Consider the following 430-nt stretch of genomic DNA (forward strand, 5'->3'; position numbering starts at 1 on the left):
CACCGCCCTCACCTGCTGCACGAGCTCAGCAGGCAGCTCGGGCCTCCACTGCTTCAGCTGGCGCGAGGCGAAGGAGTGCAGGGCGTAGGACATGGTGCCGAACTCGATCCACAGGGACAGGTTGGAGCTGTCGATCTCGAGCGCCCGCCGGAAGCAGCTGAGCACGGGCGTGGCGTGCTTCCAGACGGGCCCGTCGCTCTTCAGCTCGTTGGAGTTCAGCTTGTCTTGGATGCGGCTGGCCCGGGCCAGGGCCATGCCCGCCCAGGAGTCGAACCTGCAGGCACGGCGGAGCACGGCTCAGCACACTGCTGCCACAGGCACCACGAGCCAGAGACCCACCCGAGGAGCGTGCAGGGCACAGGTCTCCAGGCCCCTCACCAGCGCCCGGGCACTACCCTGACAGGCCAGGCCTGCCACCCTGCTGCCCTCC

The 430-nt window shown here is 69.1% G+C and overlaps 1 protein-coding gene across 1 annotated transcript in view; it reads right to left on the minus strand.

Moving 5' to 3' along the window:
* Window positions 1–430, minus strand: part of CABIN1 (calcineurin binding protein 1) — a 33,223-nt gene that overhangs the window by 2,197 nt on the left and 30,596 nt on the right. Inside the window, exon 24 of the mRNA XM_010860073.1 lies at window positions 13–297. Coding sequence (XP_010858375.1) covers window positions 13–297 — 285 coding nt within the window. The remainder of the gene's footprint in view (window positions 1–12; window positions 298–430) is intronic.

Source organism: Bison bison, unplaced genomic scaffold (assembly GCF_000754665.1).
Source record: "Bison bison bison isolate TAMUID 2011002044 unplaced genomic scaffold, Bison_UMD1.0 scf7180017856933, whole genome shotgun sequence".
Taxonomy (NCBI): domain Eukaryota; kingdom Metazoa; phylum Chordata; class Mammalia; order Artiodactyla; family Bovidae; genus Bison; species Bison bison.